This window comes from Phyllostomus hastatus, unplaced genomic scaffold (assembly GCF_019186645.2).
Source record: "Phyllostomus hastatus isolate PE091 unplaced genomic scaffold, TTU_PhHast_1.1 phas_contig_495, whole genome shotgun sequence".
Taxonomy (NCBI): domain Eukaryota; kingdom Metazoa; phylum Chordata; class Mammalia; order Chiroptera; family Phyllostomidae; genus Phyllostomus; species Phyllostomus hastatus.
In genome coordinates this window covers 1,870,835-1,886,824 of record NW_025333895.1, presented here as the reverse complement: position 1 = coordinate 1,886,824, position 15,990 = coordinate 1,870,835, and the positions used below count along the sequence as shown (strand labels likewise).

General features: G+C 39.8%; 1 protein-coding gene across 2 annotated transcripts in view; it reads left to right on the top strand.

The window, feature by feature from the left end:
• The window catches only part of NR6A1 (nuclear receptor subfamily 6 group A member 1), a 198,585-nt gene that overhangs the window by 26,010 nt on the left and 156,585 nt on the right, over positions 1-15,990 (top strand). For both annotated transcript variants that reach the window (XM_045846264.1, XM_045846263.1), the window contains exon 2: positions 10,388-10,429. In XM_045846264.1, the coding sequence (XP_045702220.1) occupies positions 10,388-10,429 (42 nt within the window). The remainder of the gene's footprint in view (positions 1-10,387; positions 10,430-15,990) is intronic.

The following is a 15,990-nucleotide window of genomic DNA, read 5'->3' as shown; positions in this document are numbered from 1 at the left end:
TGACTTCAAGTTCAAATAGTTTTTAAAAATTTCTTACGGGGTTTTTTCATAGAACTAGTTTTACTTCGGATTTCAAAGATCTTGGGTGAAAGGTTAAAGGTGTTGTATCTCTTTGTTGCCACACAGTAGATTTCTGAAGCTGGGACATGAGAGATGGCACTGAGCTTTAGCATTAATGACTAACTACTGTGTCAGGGAGATTAGCGCTCAGACTTGTGTCTCTAATAAGTAATTCAAAAGGCATTTAGAGAATTAGAATGTCTGGTACTTTTTTTTCCTCTTCATTTGATGTGATTGATTTTAGAGGGTTAAGCGAAATCATTTTGTTCTTAGGATTTTTTGAAATGTGCATTTTTCTGTTTATAAAAACAACATTTTTTTTTAGATTTTATTTATTTATTTTTTAGAGAGGGAAGGGAGGGAGATAGAGAGAGAGAGAGAGAGAGAAACATCAATGTGCAGTTGCTAGGGGTTATGGCTTGCACCCCAGGCACGTACCCTGGCTGGGAATCGAACCTGCAACACTTTGGTTCCCAGCCCGCGCTCAATCCACTGAGCTACGCCAGCCAGGGAAAACAACATATTTTTAATCAGAAAAGTAGTATGGGGGAGAAACACCCCACCACAATACCCACACTTAATATAGTCACTGGGAAAAAATAGACCAAAATGTGCCTTTTTATGTATATGTGTTTTGGAATACAGCTGAGCTCATTCCGAGAGTACAATTTTATATCATGTTTTGAAATATAGTATTTGTCCATTATAAACTTTTGATAAATATTGACAATGTTGGAAAAATACTCTATTGAATAGGGTACCATAATTTCATTAATCATGCTCCTGCGGTTGAAGTTTTAGGTGGCTTCCTATTTTGTATTATTCACTTCGGACTCTTTAATTCAGATAAATTTCCAGGATTGACCCCAAAGAACAAATATCATCAAGACCTTTGTGCATCCATGTTCCATTTTTATATGGGGGCTTTCAATGAGAATATGGGAAAGGTGCATTCTGCTGCTGCAGGCGGGCACCTCTTTGGTTGCATCTGATCCTTACCAATTTCCTGCACGGAGGTGGCTTCTACTGTTGTATCCGAGTATCTGTTGGATGGTTTGGGGCACTTTCTGAAATGACCTTGAAAGCTCTCTGACTCATGTTCAAGTGAACTTCTTGGTCTGTAAGACTCTTCTTCAGTCAGTTTCCGAAATGCAAATGAGCAAAAAAATCTTCCCTTACTCCTACTGGGAGCAACGTATAATTTTTCAAAAGAAGCTAGTTCTTGTCTAATTTTATTTATTTGTTCATTTAAAGTTTTCTATTTTGGTTTGATATGATTGGTGAAATTACTTTAGCTGCTTCCGACATGGAAATCTTAGATTATTCAGGAGGAGATTCATCTAAGGCTCTTGGACTCTGAGGCTCTGCTTTTGGGAGAGTATCAGGGTTTGCTTTTTGAAGTAACGAAGTAACAAAGCATGTATTAACCAAACTGCTGTGGATATGTTACCTTGTCTTGATTTTTGTGGTTCTATCCATGTAACAGAATACACATCTCTTAAACCTGTAAGACGGAGGTAATATTAGCAACTTTCAGTAAAATTCATGTAGAGCATCAAGCCAATGCCTGGCATATAGTACAGATTGAATAAATGGCAACTGACAGATTCGTTTACACATTTTTCATGTGTGTGCATTTTGAAATTTCTCTAACATCCAGGCTGAATGAAGAATTACGAACAATCCCTTTTGTTACACCAGGGAACAGAAATTGTAAATGAGAAATGTCAGAGGCTCATCAGTACATGCAGTTTTCTGAAAAATGCCTGTACTATATTTCCATAGAAACACTAGTGACCTCTGACTCATCAAACCAAATTGCCTTCCTAAACTGTTTTCACCCTCTGGTTCCGTAGTCACAGCCTTGAAGCTGTGTACTGTTTTCATTTTTAAAAAAATTTCTTAAAACTGAAATGTCATAATCTTGGGCTGGCTTTTCTGCCATCAGTCTGGTTTCAAGGCTGTAATTACAAAGCTGGAAGCCTGAGAAACTATGAAAGGTGATGTAGGTTGATCAGATGAAAGTTATTAGTGTTTCCATAGAAATGTAGACACTTCTCGTAAGCAGCATTTAAGCTGAGCAAAAACATGGGCACAATAGGTTATATAATTGAGAATCCTTGGCTTCCCCCACTCCTCTTCTTTGCCCCTAAGATTTCAAATCAAGAAAATAACATTACAAAAAAGGGCATTGTTTTTGTTGCACTTTGAAAGATGTGACCTTGACATTTGTAGGTGGAGAATGGGAAATATGACTTGAAGCTCTGCCAACCAGCTTTTGCTTATGGACTTGTGGTGCTATGCTCCTGCATTGAAAAGCATTTTGTTGTTTCTGGAATATGTTTTTCAGGTTGCCTATGAGAAACAAAAGCTAATGGCCCAAGTGGCACACCATTCACTGGATGGAAAGGAAAGAGGCAGATGTGAGTTTAATGCTCAGCCAATCCAAAGAAAAGTGTTTCTGTATCTGCTTGGTTCTGGGACTCGTTTCCCCGCTGCAGGCCTGGCTGTAAGGCAGGCCATGGTCTGGCTAGCTAATGTTTGATACTCAAAAACCACCCCCAAACCCAAACAGTGCTCCCCCTCCCCCATTCCTTCTCAGCCTCCATCCAATCCATTCATTGTACCAAGAGGGGCCTAGAAGATGGACGTGGGGGAGGGCCCTGAAAAATGGGAAGAGCTCTTAGAATTTAAGAAGCTGTGGATGGGCCATGTTTATGTTGGCTACCTCCACAAAGCTTTTTTCCCTCTTTCTCTTTTAGCTCTTTGTGCTTTTAATTCACTGGTTGAAATTTTAGAGCCCCTATATTGAAGTAGTTAGAGGTGAACTGGTGTTTATAAACTTCCTAGGTGTATATGTTTATTTCCTTTCCTCAGTGACTCTGTTGCCTATAGACGAAAAGTAAAAAAAGCTCTTCATGTATGACAGTTAAAACCCTTTATGTTATGGCCCTGGCAAGGGTTCCAGTAAAATCAAATTACCAGGTGATGTTCTGTTTCCTCTCTCTGTTCGTGCCTTTTACGTGTGGCTGCCTCTGCATATTTTTCTCAAATAGCCCTGTTTGCCTTTTGGATGCTTCTTCCTTCCACATGACCCTGGCTCCATGGTTGCTGTTTCTGCTCTCTCATTCGTATTCTTTTTTAAAAGATTTTATTTATTTATTTTTAGAGAGGGGAAGGGAGGGAGAAAGGGAGAGAAACATCAATGTGTGGTTGCCTCTTGCGTGCCCCTTACTGGGGACCTGGCTTGCAACCCAGGCATGTGCCCTGACTGGGAATCGAGTTGGCAACCCTTTAGGGTTTATAGGCGGGCACGCAATCCACTGAGCCACACCAGCCAGAGCTGCTCTCTCCCTGATAATGATCACAGCTATCAAGCACTGACCTAAGTGTATCATCTCACTGAATCCTCACAACAATCTACTGATAAGGAAATTGGCTCAAAGAGGTGACGTCACTTCCTAAGCTAACATACTTGGTAAGTGATGGTGAGTGATGGTACAGGACTCAAATCTGTTCTATCAAAATGTATGCTCTTACTTAGTACTCTGTACTACTTCCCACTAGCATCTTGTCCATCTATCTCAGTCTATCTGTCCATCATTCACTCCCTACAGTTAATATTTTTAAGGAGTAATTATTAATTTCACAATCCTTATTTTATTAGGCTTAACAAAACATGTTTTTATTATAGTAAAATATGTGTAACATAAATTTTTACCTTTTTAACCATTTTTTTAAATCCTTACCTGGGGATCTGTTTTATTGATTTTAGAGAGAGAGAGGAAGGGGCAAAGGCGGGGGGGGGGAGAGGGAGAGGGAGAGGGAGAGGGAGAGGGAGGAAGAGGAGCATTGATGTGATGATGTTAGAGAAGAAACATTGATTTGGTTGCCTCCTATATGCACCCAGACTGGGGATTGAACCTGCAACTTTTTGGTGTGCGGATGATGTTCCAACCAACTGAGCAACCCGGCCAGGGCCTTTTTCATAATTTTTAAGTGTATAGTTAGGTAGCATTAAATATATATTCACACTTTTTCTCTTATAGCTCTTTGTGCTTTTAGTTTACTTCTTGAAATTTTAGAGTTCCTTTATTGAAGTATTGAGTTGAACTGGTGTTTACAAACTTCCTAGGTATATATATTTATTTCCATTCCTTGGTGACCTGTGATATTTCGCTAGTGGCTACCATAATTGACAGAGAACAACATTTCCATTGTAGGAATTTCTATTGGATGTCACTTCTACACTTTATTTATTTATTTATTACAGTAGGATTTCTTTTTCTTTTTTTTAAAGATTTTATTTATTTATTTTTAGAGAGGGGAAGGGAGGGAGAAAGAGAGGGAGAGACACATCAGTGTGTGATTGCTTCTCATTCATCCCCTGTTTGGGACCTGGCCCACAACCCAGGCATGTCCCCCTAGACTGGTGACCCTTTGGTTCGCAGGCCAGTGCTCAATCCAAGGAGCCACTCCAGCCAGGGTGCTTTTCTACACTTTAAAGGCAGAGAATAGTGAACTTATTTTTTCTTAGAACTTGGTATTTTGGCAAGAAATTCATTGTGTTGGCATTGTGGTTTAGTAACCATTGCTTTTTGGAGAAAGTAGTTCCTCAACATTTACTGAGCAATTTTTCTTGGGATCCCGGGACATGTTTGAGCCCTCGGGCTGGGGATGTAGTTAAGGCTGAGACCAGATATGACTGAAAGAAGGATACAGAGTTTCATTGGGGACCCAATCATAGTTAGGGGAGACAAAGCAGATGGAAACTGGTACAAATGACCATAGCTGGTTGGTCCATGAAGGACCAGGAAATAACTGTTGGTACAAACCTTGGGTGAAGATTTTTAGCTTTTTGTTGGGGAATATGGAAAACAACTTTCCGTAGAACCTGAATCCACACCCAGTGGCCCTGATCGTGGCGTGTTGCGGGGGAAGCACAGGGACCTGTGGGAGCACAGAGCAGGGACCTGACGAACCAGAGCAGCTTCAGAGTCCTTTCAGACCCTTGACTTCCTTCTGGAACGTCTGCTCCATTTCACACCTCACATTTAAAATAGCAGTATATAAAGGTTGAATTATACTGGACTAGGTGAAATAGTGCTATATCTCATATTTAATGAAAACATTTTAACTTAGAATTTGCAGATCTGGTTTGTTTTTCTTGGATTTTGGACACAGTGTTTTCTCTTCTCTTTTTCAAAGGTTCCTGAAAAGACCATAGCTTCAGTTATCGTATTTGTATTGTCTAACTTTGACTCGTGTGTGTGTGTGTGTGTGTGTGTGTGTGTAAGAGGGAGGGGGAAGGGTTAGAGACGTGACTTGAGTCTTGACTCATCATGGTGAGTGAGAGTGGGCTCAGGTGGAGAAGACAGTATGTGCAAATGGATGGAGGCTGCAGAGCATGTTGAATTCAGGGAGCTACATTGTACGGGCGTACCTCGGAAATATTGCGGGTTTGGTTCCAGAGCACCGCAATAAAGTGAGTATTGCAATAAAATGAGTCATACTCTTTTTGCTGGGGTGGTGGGGGGAGGTGCCTCTTCCTTTCAATTTCTAAAAAAGGCAGCCTCTCTGAAGCTCAGTAAAGTGAAGTACAGTAAACTGAGGTGTGCCTGTAGTTCAGTATGGGTGGAGGATACACTGTGTGGTGTGGTGGGATGGGGCGAGAAGAGAGAAATAAAGTTGAAGTGGCAGATCATATAAGGATATATATGATTTCTGTTTGGGGGACCCGAGCCCGTATCTCAGTTAGAGCTTTGTCCTGATGTGCCAGGGTTGCGGGTTTGACCCGTCAACCAGTGAATGCCCAGATGGGTGGAACAGCAAACTGATGTCTGTCTGTCTGTCTCTCTCTCCTGCCCTCTCCTTCCTCTCTCTCTAAAGTCAATCAATTAAAAAAAAAATCTGTTTGGGAAAGGTAGGATGTTTGACTACAATTGTAGAATTTTACCTTTTAAGGGTCTCACATTAATTTTGCTTGTTGGTGGCTGAGGCTTCAGAATAGACCGAGTGTCTGTCCGAGACCTGCCCAAGATCCAGGTCTCCGTTGGACGGGGCTGCTTACTACTGTCCGGTTAAATTAAAGCCTTCCTAGAGTAGCAGTTAACTTCTTGTGTAAAAGACACATTGTAGATTACAGTTAGCTAGTGTGTCAGGCTTGATTTTGCTTACTGGCATTACCCAAATTTTACTTGTTCATATCTGGCAAAACTAAAAGGGGGTACTCAGAAAGTTTAAGATTCCATTGTGGTAAATACATAATTTTATATAGTCACAATAGTAAATAAAGAAAAAGATAAGTAACTTAAAAAAAAAAAAGGATTTATTTACTCATTGTTAGAGAGAGAGGGAGGGAGGGAGAGAGGGAGAGAGACATTGATGTGTGAGGGGAACATAGATTGGTTGCCTCTCACATGCCCCCAACAGGGACCTGACCTGCAGCCCAGGCATGTGCCCTGACTGAGAGTCAGCTGGGCGGACCTTTTGGTTTGCAGGGTGACACCCAACCAACCCCCTGAGCCACACCAGCCAGGGCAATATAAGTCACTTTTTAACCTGTCATTGTAGCCAGTCACAGATCGAGGAGTCACTGATCTTTTTCTTTTTGCCAAATACCTATTGGAGAAAAGCTTGTCAGCTGGGTCTTTGAATTAAAGAAATTTCCTAAGCTCGGAGCCTTTTATCAATCACTTGCCCTAAAGTAGATGATTTATGTATATCCTCCAGCTCTCACAACAGTTGAACAAGATGGTTATTTTCCCCCCATTTCAGGAAAAATAGGCACAGGGTAGTTAATTAAATAAAAATAGTGGTAAATCTGGGATTTGAATCCAACTCTTACTCAGACCGATGCCCTGCCTTCTAAGTTAAAATGTGCTAAGTTAATTTGCACTCAGTTTCAGATGGCTTATGAGCATGCTGACTTGGTAATATATCGTCTTAGGAACCAATCTGTGTTTCTTGTCTATCCTCTTTTAAAACTATTTAAGTCACCAACCAAAGACCCCGATTTCTCAGAACATTTCCTGATCTGTTTAATGTGTTGTACTCTGTGAGGCAGATGGTTTGGGGTGTACGTTTGTGTATTGATGTGGCTTAGGAGTCTGCTTTTTACTGAACAACTCTGATATCCTTTGCCTTTGTGTTGAATAGAATTGAACACATGTTGGGGTTACTCCTAGCAGTGATGTGGGTTCTTCTAGTTAGGAATCATTTTGCCGGCTAGATCTGTTTGCTGAGGATCTAGAGAATGGCAGCCAGATCTAGCCATTCTATTAACTTGTTTGTCGTCAGGAGGTGGGAGTAGCATCTGTCTCTGTGTCTCCTCAGGCCTCCTGCTTTAGCGTTGACCTGTAAAACCAGGGACAACACTACTAGCCAATGGTCTCAGGGCTGGGTGGGGGGGGATTTTAGACATAGTTACTGAATTCCGTAATAAGCACTCTTTGCGACCATGAAAGGAATTTGTAAAGGCAAATATAAAGAGTTCTTTTTTCCTCAGGAGGTAGAATAGATCTGGAATCATGACATGAAGCAATTTACAGGCTTACCATGTAAAAAAGATTCAGGAATCAGAGCAGGTAACTAAAGTGACGTTAGTGATGTTCCATCCCAGGTCTTTGAGGAAGATGTCATGAATAGGTCAGTAGTGAGCCTCCTGTTATCTGCTCTTTGCTCCCACAAACACAGCACTGGATTGGATGGACCCTAGGGATTAGTTAGTAGTGGCCCTGACTTTGTCAAGTACCGTGCAAAGCCTTTACATACACTATCTCATTTAACAGACCTGTAAGGTAGATGCTGTTATTAATCCTTGTTTATAGTAACGTTAGGGTCCAGCCTACTCCAGGCATATGGACTGAGAGTGTAAAGGGGGATAGGTCTGCAAAGAAAAATCGGAATGCCATTAACGGAAGAATGGGAGAGTGGTTGCTAGGCAAATACTAGATGGCCACGTTAGCTTTTCTTAGGGTTTTCTTTGTTTTTTTTTTTCAGTCACTCATTGTATTTTTTCTAGTTATTCTGAGTTCAGAATGTTGTTTGTTTTCAGAAAATGCATTAGGCTTTGTCCTTCCTTGAGACTTCTAGTACAGCCCTTTCATTTAATGTCCAGAATCTGAGGTCCAAATTAGGGTATTACTTGCTTAAAGTCATATAACTAAACTACCAAATGGCTTGGATGAAGACTTAGGAGAGGTTTAACTTTATCATTATATGACCCTGCCTTCCCATGCATGTGTCTTATTTTTGAGTTAGTTCATATTAAATGAATGTTCTCAGTTTCACTTCGGGCAGGATGCTCAGATGGCAGTGTTGAACGCATGTGTAATGACGAGTTATGTCTTCGTTGCCTCACATCTCTCCACAGCTTTTCCTACTCCCCTTGCCTTTATCTGTAAAGACTTTAAAGTTGTTCCCAGGTGAGCCTTCTCAGGCATCTCAGCCACTTTTAGCACCTTCCCAGCTCTGGTTTTAGGTTATATTTTCTCTCTTAAACCTTCCACACTCTTTTTGGGCTAGACTTTTCTGATTCTGTGACTTTCTTCCCTCCATCTGTGATGTAGAGGCAGGCTTGTGTTTTCTGTTTGGTTCATCCTGCTTCTTAGCATCTTTGTAGAATATGGGCAAACTGTTCTAGTCCTCGGAGCAGCTGCACAGATACCTGGCATGATCCCTCTCCTTGAAGAGCTCACTGTCTAGTAGAGGGCACAGATACTTAAATCGTTCCTTGATCTTTTTGGTGATTGTAGGAGGGGCTGCTGCTTTTCTCCATCTTTCCCAGCGGTGATGTTTGAGCTGGACCTCGAGGGAGGAATAGCTCTTCAGCAAGTGCAGGAGGAGGAGGAAGCACAGGAAGGCAGGAAGGGATGGGCATGTTTGGTGAATGGTGTGGCCGAAACATTCAGGATTGCAAAGGACTTTTCAAAGTTGTTTAAACAGTTTACCTGCTACTTGAATCCCTCTTCTCTACCTGACTCCCAGTTGCTGGTCTAGCCTTTGGTTGCCCAGCTCTGATGACAGAAAATGCTCTCATATCCCTCTAGTCTTAATTTTATTCCATAAACTTTTAAAAATCTATTGATTTGAAAGAGAAAGAAAGGAGTGGGTGGGGGAGCGGAGAGAAACACTGATTTGTTGTTCCATTTATTTATGCATCCATTGGTTGATTCTTGTATGTGCCCTGATTGGGGAATTGAGCCCTCAATCTTGGAGTATCAGGACGCTACTCTAACCAACTGAGCTACCTGGCCAGGCCTTGCTCCAAATTTTCGAATTTACCATTGAGATACTACAGTTGATGTTTATTCAACAGCTACTTTGTGCTAGGCTTGTGAGAAGTAATGGGGATACAATGGTGGACTAGACAGGCCAGGTCCCTTCCCCTGTGGAACATTCTAATAGTGGAGTCAATCAGACATTGAACAAGTAATTAATTCCTTGTTGATGAGTACATGAATTGTTACAGAAAATTATAACGGCTCTTTGACCTTTTGAGACAAAGGTAAGAGGAAAGAAAAAGCACTCTGAGGAAATACTTGAACTGATAATGAGTGGAAAGCTAACTGGAGAAAGTAGGCAGTCACTGCAGGAGAAAAAAAACGTCAGCTGCGTATAGAACGCTCACTGTGTGTGTGCCATTTGCTGTGCTTGGTGTCTCTCCTCAGTGTTGTAGCCGCACACCAGTCAGCTGCATGTAGCTCAGACTGTTCGGGCCTGAGTGTGCTTTGCGAGGTGTTTATCCCTATCTGAATACCACACTTACTAATAGAAGACTTGCTCTTTTTTATGAATATAAGTAAAATTCTTAAGCATCTGTGAAATTTTTAAGTAAAATTACCCTGTTTGTATTTGTTGTAAGTTCCTATTTAGTATATTTTGCTTTCTTCTGGAAAATGATTAAGTAGCACATGACAAATATTAAATGAGTTGTAATTTTTTCGTGAATTATTCCAGCTAATAGTGCAGCTAACTCATAATTATTTGTGCTTTTTGTTCGGTGAGATCCCACTGTGTGCCAAGGACTGTATTAAATAAGCATTTTATATCAGTATCTCACTTAATCCTCATTACTACTCTGGTAAATGCTGTTACTATCCATTTTTTGGTTACTTACCCATTTTTTTTGATATAAAGGTATTGAAATGGAGGCTCAGAGAGGGATAGCTAGTAGCTCAATGTTACAGAACTAGGATTTAAATCCAAATTCGACTTCTGAATGTAGATTTTTAAAATACTATATGATATTTGTGTTTTCATATTTGGAGTCACCTTGGAGTAATTCACAAATCATAATTATTTTTCCCTGTTGTTTTCTCTGTAGGTTTTTGTCAGGATGAATTGACAGAGCTCGACCCAGGAAGTAGTAAGTTCTGACTATTCTCCAGGGTTAATGACTAGAAAAGGGTGTATGTGTGTGTGCTTTTAAATGTATAACTTAAGGTGTCATTGATAGTCCTTATTGACTCACTTTGTTTTCACTTTAATTTGTTATTATGGGGAGGGCATTGTATCTTTTCTAGTTATATATTTTTTTTCTTGTGATATTATTTAGTGGCCAGGATCAAGCCATTTCACAGAAAACTGGGTTGCTGAAACTTTCCATTTGGTTCTAATCTCCTTGCCCTCCATCCATCCTCCCATGAAACCAGTAACAATGCACACTGTGCTTTCATTTTTGTACGCATACAGCCTACATTCACAGCCACTTTTCTAAAGTATTGACTAGTTTTGACACAATTTCTTTCAAAGACGGTTTGTGCGTGGTTTCCAGGGGTGTCCAGCCTGTGGCCCACAGGCCACGTGTGGCCCAGGATGGCTATGAATGTGGCGCAGCACAAAATTGTAAATTTACTTAAAATGTTTTTTTTTTTTTGCTGATCAGTTTTCATTAGTGTTTCTATATTTAATGTGCGGCCCAAGACAATTCTTCTTCCATTGTGGCCCAAAGACGCCAGAAGGTTGGACACCCCTGGTAGGCACTTAAAATTGATAACTTTTATGCTAGAGTTTAATTTCTGAAGCACTTTTCATTTATATGCTTAAGGGATTAAAATGAGAGTAACCATTTCAAGGTCTCATTAAATGATGCTTTTCAGGACTATGTAAGTCTTGGTCATAGATAATCATCTGTGTTTCCAGTGCTCAAAATGTGGCATACATTATTCTTGGAGATTGTTAGAACTATTAGAAATAGGATGTGGGGATATCCAGTGTATACAGACTTTATTTTGCTATAATGCCAAAAGTCTAATGATGATTTAGATTGAGAGTCAATGAGATGATCTAGAATTATTTTTCTAGTTCTGGTACTTTTTAGGGTCATGGGACTGGCTTCTTGTCACCAGTCTAGTGTTGGGGTAGGTGCTGCAGTCCACCTTCTCACCATCCTGGCTGATGTCATCTCTGTGATGTCATGGAACTTCTCATATATTTGCCCCTCACACCTTAATAGTATAAATAAACATTTGTGTTTGTTCAACTAATACTTATTGTTTGCAAGACAAAATAAATCCCAGAATACTTATCAAACACCAGGGACATAAATTGGTCTTTCTAGAAATTGGAAAGTTCAGAATCAGTTTTGTAGGTAGTATAGGTTCAGTTTACCCTGCCCTGCCACCCGAGATTCCAGTACCTATGTGTGCATATACTACAGTATATTCTCTTTGTTCTCATATGAATAGCCTTGAGTTATGGTTCTTCCTTAGAAGCACTTTTCTACACTAGGAAGGTCATTGAGATGTCCTGTAATCTTTTGGACAAAACTACATATAAAACATTCCAGATAATTGAGAACTCAAATATTGAGTGTTCTCTTCTGCTCTAGGCCGATTTCTGTGCTCCAGGGATAAAACAAATAAGTCTGGGTCCTACCTTCATGTATTAAATGTCTATTGGAAAATATTTTCTTGTCTGGAGTTATTTTAAAAAACATTTTTTAAAGTAGGTACAAAGTACCCAACCTTATTCTCCTTTTCTGCACTTAGTAGCAATTGAAAACAGATCATGCCCCTCTTCTTATGTTTTTTCGTAAGATTGTTATTGAATAATAAATCTTTCTGGACCAACTAGTTCTAACTCATTTAACATTTTTGCATAGCATCTCTACCTAGATATGATGATTTACAGACCTCTCCATTCCGGGAGAATGAACAAATGTATTAGTACAGAATAGGAGTCACCTAAAAACACTTTTCTTTTGAAAGTTGTGCTTAGCTTATGTGGCTAATCTCAATAAAACCTGTGTTATCTTTGTGAAATTAGTAGTGTTTTATTCTTTCTCTTTGAAGAGAGATACACGAAGGCCTGATGTTATTATAATAAGCGGGCAGAAATAAAAGCTTATCACTTTGATTTGAACTAGTTTTGAGGTTCAAATGAGCATGCTCATCCTAACTGCTGAGTGATGGGGAAAATCTCAAGACTAAGATGGCCTGTGTGTGTTGTGTTCAATTGTTTGCAAGCTGTTGATACTGCAGATTCCTTGGCCTGTGCCTGGGAAGAAAGGACATCTCCTATGTTAATACTTCATGACTTTTGCACATAAAATTGAGAACAATAGGGATTTCTTTGTGGTGCATCTTGGGAATTTAGAGGTCCCAGTGGCTTCCCTAATTCCGGAATTCCTGATAGGGAAAGCCTGCTCATACTTGTTTAATTTGGAACAGGAAGTACCATTGTTGCTGATTTCCCATTGTGCCTGGCAGTGGTTGTAGACAGTAAGTTGGAGACAACAGGTGGGATCTGTTGGAACTGGATGAGGAAGGACTAACTTTGTTCAATTCAAATGACCTTTTTTTTTTTGGCACCTTTTCTGTGATAGAGCAGATAGGTAGCCAGCCATGTTTGTAATATGGGCAGCTGTTCATACTCTAGCTGCCTTCCTATGATTCCTGGGCTTCCTGGAGTCCAATGTTAGGGCACAGGTTCAGGCTAAGTTCATTTCTACAAGAAGCATCTCTGTACCCTGCCTATTAGCATAAGCTAGGGACAAGGGCAGTGAAAGGTCAAGAGGAGTTCAAAACAGCATAACCTTTCTGTGCTTCTGTTTCCAAATAACCCCAGTCTGCCATGCTCCCCGAGTTTTTTCCTCAGCTACCATGTTTACCACGTAGTTGTAAAACTCGAGAGAACAAGGACTGACTTGATACAAGGGAAGTTAGCCAATGGAAGTCATTGTTGCTTAAAACAGGAGAAATAATTGATTTATGTTTGGGGGCCAATTAGGTTATAAAACAGGAACAGTAAAGGGACCTGTGACTTGAGGACAGCTCCTTGCTCTGATTTCTGTCCCATAGACAAGGGGCTCCCCAATAAAGGCTGTCAGCTTTCTAGGCTAAATTATTAATTCCTTTCATGCCTCTCAGGGATTGTAAACAGCACATAACACAGGAAAACAATTGATACTGTTCAGTCATTGGCCAAGAGAGGGTCAAAGGGTAAATAGTTGGATTAGCAACAGCTGTTCTTCCTCCAAAGTCAAACTTTTGTCCCTAATTATCTATTTCAGCAAAGCCATTTTTGAGTTTTTGGCCTGTACATAGTTAAATCCATTTTTCTTGTTACAAAGTAATTGTACAAATAATTAGAGAGTAAACATTGACCAGAATTGAAAATATTCATTTTAATTCCATTTCTGGAGTTAAAGATGAGCATTCTTTTTGGTATGTGCTGACTACAATATGTTGTTTGATGTTCAGAGGGTTTTATCCCAGGGAAAGTAACTACTTGGAAGTTAAGAGTAGGAGCTTTTTAGCTGTTTTTACCAACTGCTGAAGGATCTTAGTGTAGCTTGATTAAAAGAAAAAAAAATGCCTTTGTTTACATTGATAGTAGGACAGTGCATGCTCATTGTGGAAAACATGAAAAGAAAAATATAAACACCTCTAATCTCACCACCTGGAAATAGCCAGTTTCTTTTTGAGACTGTCCTTCCATTTGCATGAACTTATTTTTTACATAAATAGGAATTGTAATATAAATATAATTTTATACTCCATTCTCTCAACTCAGCATTATATTAGCAACATTATTCCAAGTCATGAAACATTTTTTAATAAATATTTTTAATGGCAGGATATTTCATTGTAATAACTTTACCATGATTTATTTATCCATTGTCCTGTTGGTGGACATTTAGATTGCTTCAGGTTTTTTGTATGTTACAAATAATGTCACAATGAACATGTTTTTATATAAATTTTTTCTCTGCATTTCAGTTGAACCCTTTTAGCTTTTTATACAAGCCAAAACTCTTTAGAATTGAGACCATGGCTCTGGTTTAAGATTGCTTGGCTTCAATAATTACCAACTCTGCAATCTTGGCCAAGTTATTTAATCTCTGTGCTTCAGTGTTTCCATCTGTAAAATGGGGACAATAAAAAGTTACTCCTCCTTTATTGGGCTGTTGTGAGGCTTAAGATAAGTATTAAATGTATTTAGAATAATGTTTGGCAAATGGTAAACACTATTAAGTTTATGCAACGTAATGTTAAAATGCTCAGTCTCTCTGTTCTTGTGGGCTGTTGTAACTGCACTTTATTCAATTAGACTTGCCTGTATTTCTTAATGACATGGAGATAAATCATTCCAGATGTTAGCAGGTGTAAGTTACTGCTTCGCAAGTAGCTCCCTCTGAGGAACAGCGCTCACCACTTTGGCCAAGACTGGTTTTTACCATCTGGTTGACTGTTAGAATGTTTTGGGCCCCTTCCCCCAACCAGTAGCAGGTAACTTCCCAAATGACCATCTGCCATCCCATTTATTTAACCTCTTAGGAAATTAACTCTCTGCTTACTTAAAACAAATAGATTATGTACTTTCTGTTTGGCAAGTAGCACGACCTTATAGAGAGTGCACTGAGGTAAACATGTGTACAATGACTCTTACCGTTTAAAAAATACTGCATATTCAGATTTTTGCTGACCTAGACTTTAAAACATATATATGTATATACTGTTTTCTACTAAGCAGAGACCTAGACAAATGAACATTTTAAAAGAAACTTGAAAGTTGAATTAATCTTTGCTCTTTCTTGCTGGACTGATAGACGTCCACGAAGCGGGGGTCTGTGGGTGAACAGGCAAGATAAAAACAGCTTCAAAACCAGACAGCCCGACACCGCTAGCCTGCTCTGTCCGGTTTTGCATGTATCTGTCAAGTGTTTGGGGGTTCCAAGGAGACTTTTTGTGGATCCTTCAAGCTACAAAAGAGAAATGTACATTCCAATTAGAGTAACCGTAGTTTCTATTCAGAATTCTAATATTCTGTACCATCTCCTAATGGGTCCATTCCTAGTTGTCAAACTATATGTCTCAATTTTGGTATCAGAAAATAATTCGTATAAGCCCAAGTGTGGTCTGAAGAGAATGGACTTAAGGCTGCCTGTTCGAGATCAATGAAGGGAAGAAAACGAACATTTATTGGGTATTCTGTATGTGTTAGGCACTTTGCATAATATTCATTAGGAGCGAGGATGGTTATATTATGTAAATATATCTGATTTCAAGTTTGACTTTGTAATATCTAGTTCATTGTTCTTTTCTACCTTCCCATTTCCTTTTCTTCTTTGATGTATGTGCGGAGCTAAGACAAGAGTTCCTGCCCTTGAGGGACTCTGTTTAGTTAGGAAAACAGACACAAAAGTTGATGATATGTGGCTTTTACTACAACATCATTATTGTCACCATCATCTTATACTACTACTACTACTACTACTACTACTAGCTAGCCCTGGCTGGGTTGCTTAGTTGGGCAGAGTGTTGTCCGGTACACCAAAAGGTTGCAGGTTTGATCCTTGGTCACCATACCTAGGTTGTGGGTTCAACCCCAGGTCGGGGCATATGGGAAGCAATTGATCGATCTCTCTCTCTCTCTCTCTCTCTCTCTCTCTCTCTCTCTCCATCCCCTCCCTCTCCCTCCCCC